This window comes from Zerene cesonia, chromosome 7, assembly GCF_012273895.1.
Source record: "Zerene cesonia ecotype Mississippi chromosome 7, Zerene_cesonia_1.1, whole genome shotgun sequence".
Lineage (NCBI taxonomy): Eukaryota > Metazoa > Arthropoda > Insecta > Lepidoptera > Pieridae > Zerene > Zerene cesonia.
In genome coordinates, this window is record NC_052108.1 from 7418255 (window position 1) to 7424804 (window position 6550).

General features: G+C 32.4%; 1 protein-coding gene across 1 annotated transcript; it reads left to right on the forward strand.

Annotated features, from left to right (window-relative positions):
- Nucleotides 1–2103: 2103 nt before the first annotated feature.
- LOC119828300 (calmodulin-2-like) lies at nucleotides 2104–2978 on the forward strand. Its single transcript, XM_038350421.1, has 2 exons — nucleotides 2104–2280; nucleotides 2400–2978. The coding sequence occupies exons 1-2, from the start codon at nucleotides 2104–2106 to the stop codon at nucleotides 2976–2978; spliced, it is 756 nt and encodes a 251-aa protein (XP_038206349.1).
- The last annotated feature ends 3572 nt before the right edge of the window (nucleotides 2979–6550 follow it).

Sequence of the window (6550 nt, forward strand, 5' to 3'; positions counted from 1 at the left end):
GCGTTAAATTCAATTCTTAATAAAATAAATAGTTAATTGCATCAGTTTAGGTTCAAAATTATCACAACGCTATAGCTACGTAGGTACAAATAATAATTATATACATATTATAGTATATTATCGAGTGCATCTATCCAATGCATCCAAAATATGGTTTTGATTCAGACTGGATTGTAATAATCAAATGCATGTGTTTGTTTGTTTAAATATTATAATAAAATGATATAAAGTAACAATTTATAACTTCACCACACTTTTCTAAAAATAAATGGGAGGTTAAAGTACTAACGTCTTAACACCAATTTTACGATCAAATGGTTTCCATAAAAATTGCTTTCAATTTTATGAGGGAATACTCACCTGTATTTATGCTAGTATTTTAAGATGCTTATTTTATAAAATTATATATTTTTACAGGGGCCTTGTTTGGGATAATAAATAAAACATCAAAGTAAAGAGTAAGCTTTATCTAAATTGAGGTTGTAAATATTTTCTTCAGTCATTGCTTCTAAATTTATAGAGGTTATTAAAAAGAAAATGTTTTGTCTCAAATGATTTAAGGAGGTATTAATAGGTAGAAGGAGTATGATGAATGGTCTTCTTTCTTTCTGTTTGCCTTGTAATCATTTGATTTTTTTTAATACGTCGAGAACTTTTTGTGGTAAACCTTTGCGAGTCGCCTATGATGTTGGAGCGTCAAGTATCCAGATAGTGACTGTGGATTGTACAAATTTTTATGGCTGGTTGTCCGATGTCAGTCCTGGTGACTGTTGACATATTTAAGTCTCTGTAATATTTAACACATCGTTAGATTATAATCTCAGAAAATTTGTCGGTTAAGTAGGGGTAGTTGGCTAATTTTTAATTGTTAATGCTCTATATTTTAAAACTTTAATGAAATTAACACATGTCTGCTTCTAATGGACAGCTTCTAGTATCAGTTCTAGTGGATTGACTTTGGATGGTTATGGTGGTAGTAGTCAGGCGCAATATAATAAAAAAAACAGTAATATTTTAACATATTTATTAAATAATCAAAACTGACATTCCGGAGTTTTCTTCTTCATTAAAAAATTCTCATAAATATTAGTAAATAAATAAATATAATAAATAGTAGTAACTTTGTTTAACTATCTTCATCTCAAACTATCTTTGTACCAAATTTTATCTAAATCAGATCAGTGGTTTAGGTGTTATGAGGAAACAGACAGGCTGAGTTCCATTCTCATTTATGGTACTAGTATTAATTTGTAAATTTTTTTACGTTTTCCTTTTGATTACGATTGCAATAATAGTTAGGTAATTAAAATGATAGTAGGCAATTCAATTACATGTATACGTATAGAAACGTTTATTGTTATTTGACAAAGCTTTATTTCGGAAGCTCATTATTTTGCGGTTTGTGATATTATCCGTGTGAGTATTTCACGGTCAATATGTGGTGACCCAAAATTTAATTTCTGTTGTCTGAGTGGAGATCATGGTATTTTATAACAGTATAAACACATTAATTTAATGAAGTCATAATTCAAATAAAATTAAATAGTTCGTTTTTCAACTATTAGTCTCAAACACAAAAGTATTGGTTTTAATTATGACGTTACTATAGTCGTCGATAATAAAATAAATGGAGCGATATGAATTTGCGTCTAGCTATAGCTTATATCTAAATAGGAATTCAAAGTGTTGATATTGTCCAACTACCCACAACATGCAAGGGAGGTAGGTTACACTAGAAAATTTACCTTCTAAGTAATTTGGCTGAAATTTGAAATTCTTTGCCAAAAGAGCATGCAAGCTTGTTGCTTGTAAATTGTAGATGAAAATACTTTGCGCTCTGGTATTTGGTTACTAGCTTCTACACGAATGAAAGTTGGTGCAAGAAATTCAAATCTAGGCCACAGTTTAGGTCTAGGTCAACATAAATATTAAATACTTTTTCGACAAGTATAAATTATATATACTACAATGACTAAAAATGTCAACGTCATGAGGTGTCATAACATTGCAATGCTATTTATTAGAAAGTAAAAATCGTAAAATAAAATGACTCATATTTTTGTTTATCGATATCTGAATTAGTCGAACCTCCTTCTGTTTAAAATGCCGCCTAAAAAGGGAAAAGGTAAAGGTAAGGAGCCTCCTCCTCCCCCTGCAAAAGCAACTGGCCCACCACCTAAACCAAAAAAGCCACCCCCACCGCCAGCCTGCTTTGGTCCAGATGATTTAGCAAAGTTTAAAGAACTGTTTAAAGCTATGGATGAAGAAAATATTGAGAAGGTTTGTTGATTTATAACACTTTCCTGCTGTTTTTCCGTCTAGTTCAAACAATATATTTTAATATGTTTTTTTTTCAAATTGTATTCAATACTACAACAATTCCTTTTTTCCGTCTATAGGTAAAGATCGAACAAATACCATATATGCTACGTAAACTAGGATTTAACCCAAAAACTGCGGAAATAAAAGAGCTGTTTAGATTATTTCTAGAAGACGATTTAGTGGATACAGTGGAATACCATGAGTGGTTGTTTATGATTGAAGCTAAAATGAATTGGGGCGATGACTTCGAACTAGCAGTTACAAAAGCCTTCGCCGCATTGGCACACGACGACGAAGAAGTAGGAATCGCTGATTTCGAATTATTAAGGGAAGAGCTAACTGTTTGGGGTGAACCGTTGACAGAAATTGAATTTGTGGATTGGATTAAATTATCGATTAAGGACAAAACGTACAATCCCGAAGATGGAACTTTTAATTACGTGAAATTTATTGAAAACATGAATGCTAAGGATGAGAAATACATTAAGGAGCCAATAAACTTCTTTAAACTAGATCAGAAGACATTGGCTGAGATGGCAATGAAGAAAGCACAGGAAGAAAAGGCGGAACAGGAAAAGAAAGAGGCTGACCGTCGTGCGCGTGAGGAGGCAAAGAGGCAGAAGATGATTGCAGATGGATTGATTCCACCTGATTAAGTATTTTAAATTCATAGTGTTGACAAAACGTTTTCTCTTGCAGTGTATTAAGTTAAATCACAAGTTGTAAAACTAAATCTCTTTCCTTTTTTGTTTTATTACCTACTAGCTACGCCCCGCGGCTTAACCCGCGGAAGTCCGTATCCCGTAGGAGTGTCGGGATAAAAAGTTGCGTATGTGTTATTCCAGTTATCCAACTGTCTACATACCAAATTTCATTGCAATCGGTTCAGTGCTTTTTGCGTGAAAGAGTAACAAACACACACACATCCTTACCAACTTTCGTATTTATAGTATTGGTAGAAATAAAAAACAATACCGCATCGATTTGTCATGGTAAATGTTATTGCAGATAGTAGCAGTGAGCTGTGTGTTAAATCAATATGCATTTAGCGTGCATTTGCATTCCTAATGTACATTTGCATATCAATGATTTGAGATTTCCATGTGATGTCCCTTTACCCTATTGGCTACTTGTTATTTGAAATTATTTAGCTAAAAGACTTGCAGCAATTTAGCAATATTTTTTTTAATATACCATATTTATTTATCTTTATTATTAAAATTGGGATTTAGAAACGTTCTTGCTTTCTGCAAGTTCTATAATGTTGTTTTATTCATATTATATTTACAGATAAAATAAAAAAAGCGATCACGAACTCATACCTATCGATTGATTTTATTATCATAGCTAAATATGTATCCTCTTACAATTAAATAGACACTCCGACATTTCGTAATCTTAACAAATTGAAAATATAGATAACAACTTACAAGCATATTTTCTTATTTATTATCTGTCCCAGTAAAAGAACAATAAAGGAATCGTAATTACGCTACATGCATATTCATGTTGCGATTAACAGGTTTGCATAATTTTTGCTAACAGAGAAATGGGTCGAGAATAACGGGATATTACTTGCATAAATACTCGTAAGTTGCGTAAAACGTGGATATAAAATGGACGCAAACACATAAAATCAGCTTTAATGGTGTCTGGTATGGAATGACAAGTTTAGAGAAATAAAGAAAATGAAAAGAGATAAATAATATTGATGAGAGGAAATAGTAAAATGAGGTTTAATTTGAACTCAGTAATTTTTATTTCTTGTCCAATGTTGTCTTGATAAAATGTCTTAAAAGTAATATTTTTTAGTATATAGAAACATGGAGAAGAAGATGTAGATAAAGAAAAGTGTGAACACAGTCTTCTTTTTTGTCCGGTCGCCTAATGTTGCTACGCCTAACATCCCTGCAAATAGATTGCCGACTTTAAAAGGTGTGAACTAACTAAAGGATTTATGACAGGAATAAACGAAACGAATTGGGAAGGGTAAGGAAAATTGATACGAGCTTACGGCTCCCCCTCATACGAAATTCATATATACGCTATTTTTATAAGCTGATCTTCTGTATGGTAACTCCGTCGGTGCAAGTTAGCCCAAATCATGCCATACTCGACTACCGCAGTAATGTAGTGTTTTATGGAGATTAATAAAAAGCTAGTACATGTTGCCATCGTAAAGTATCGTTTATTATCATTAAAAAGCTGTACTTTATGTCACATACAGATTGTACTGTAGCGAATTTATTTTAACGTAATGTTTTAAAATTTAAACCTACACAAGCAACACAAATTCATGTCGTTACTAGCGCGCTTTGGCCAAGATTCGTAGCTTTTATTGTATCCTTTAAGCCTGGACTTGAGTTTTATTTAGAGGAAACAATATTAGCTACTGAATTTTCCTTCTCTTTAAGAAATGTGTTATAAAAGCCATTTTTAAGTAATACACAGTTAAATACGGATTTGGTTCTAATTGCAAATCTAATTAATTCTCGAACAAACGTAGAAATTCTAATTGTAAAAATTAAGGTTGATTGTATATGAATATAAAGTATGATACTAAATCGTTGTTGGCTGAATATGGCTCCCGTTAATTAAATTTAGCTGTGAAAAGTTACAATACACTCACTGTATCATATTAACCCTCTTTAATATAAGCTTTTAATCATGAGAGTACTTTTTATCTACATTTAAATTAGCTAGCCGTTGAAAAATATAGTTTTCGAAATAGGAAATGCATATAATTATGTCGCAGTCGGATTGTATAAATCGCCATATAACGTTAAGTGCAAAGCCTCGGGTGAAAAGCTGATTAAGCATAATATGATAGAGGTAGACGATGGTTTTCATAAAAAAAAGGAAAGTAAAATGAAGTATACTATAACTACTACTAAGTGGCATAAGGTAAGGTCCATTGCAAACCTTACGCCTCTTAAGTGCCGACTTTAAATTGGGAAGGGATTAAGAAAGGATTGTCGAGAGGAATAAAGGAAAGGACTGGGAAGGGTAAGGTCAGAATATGGGCCTCCGGCTCCTCCACTCATCGAACGAAACACAGCAGAATGCTATTTCACGCCGGTCCTCTGTGGGAGTGTGGTACTTCCCCGGTGCGCGCTGGCCCAATCTGTGCCGAAGTGTCCTCAACTACAAATACCAATTGGATGGATTTCCATACTATAAAGTTCTGTGTCATAAACTATCTATGTTTCAAATTTCGTCTGATTCAGTTCAGTGGCTTGGGCGTGAAAAAGAGACAAGCAGATAGACAAACAGATAGAATAACTTTCGCATTTATATCAGTAGAGTTTATTTTAAAAGTTATTCTGAAATATCAAATCCCACAAACTACTATTGCTGTTGTATTTTTAATGCACATATAACATTGTGTTTGGTTTACCGTCTCAAAGCGCTGAAATACCTCCAGCTAATTTGAGTTTTAAATTAAATCACAGTGTTTATGAAATACTCGTTTTTGCTTGTCCCCGCTCCATTCTCTATTCCTTTTAGAAAATGCAATGTCTCTGAGGTCGGTGTTTTTAATTAACTTGTTAAAATAATCTAAGTAAAGAGAAATAAGGCACGCTATTTTTGTAGTTATTTTTTACTGTCTTTTCTTTAAAAGCTTGCATTAAAATCATGAGGTTTAATCTCCTGTGGAGGCTTTTAAAGCCTGAAGTGATATTGAAAGGGTCTTGTCTGACATGACCATGACTAAGTAAGAATAAAAACAGAAAATCGTTTTGAAACGTTTTTGTGTCAATTTTTTTTGTCTACGTTTAAGACGAGATCTATCTATTTTGGTATGTAATAATTGCATTAAAAATGCATGTATTAACGTCAAAACCATACTTTTTCGACATTTTATATTCTTATGTTGATATTAATTCTTGGTGTATGCTAAAAATAATTTATTTCGATTCGCATTGACGCATTGAAAATGAAAGACATATTTTTCGAATTAAGTTCTGGAGTAAAAAGATTTATAGGTATTCGACACAACGCGAATAGGCAACATCTGAACCTGTATTGATGTGATTGATAGAAAAACTGAATATCGAAACAAGTATTTCACGTATGTAATCAGATTTTATTGGAAAATATATCATGTTATTACTGTCTTTCCTTTATAATGTACGTATGTTTTAAAGTTTATTTTGACCAAAGTTTCTTACAGGAATACCTAATCAATAAAAAGATGTGCTTTCATAGCAGGTTTTAACAAAGACGA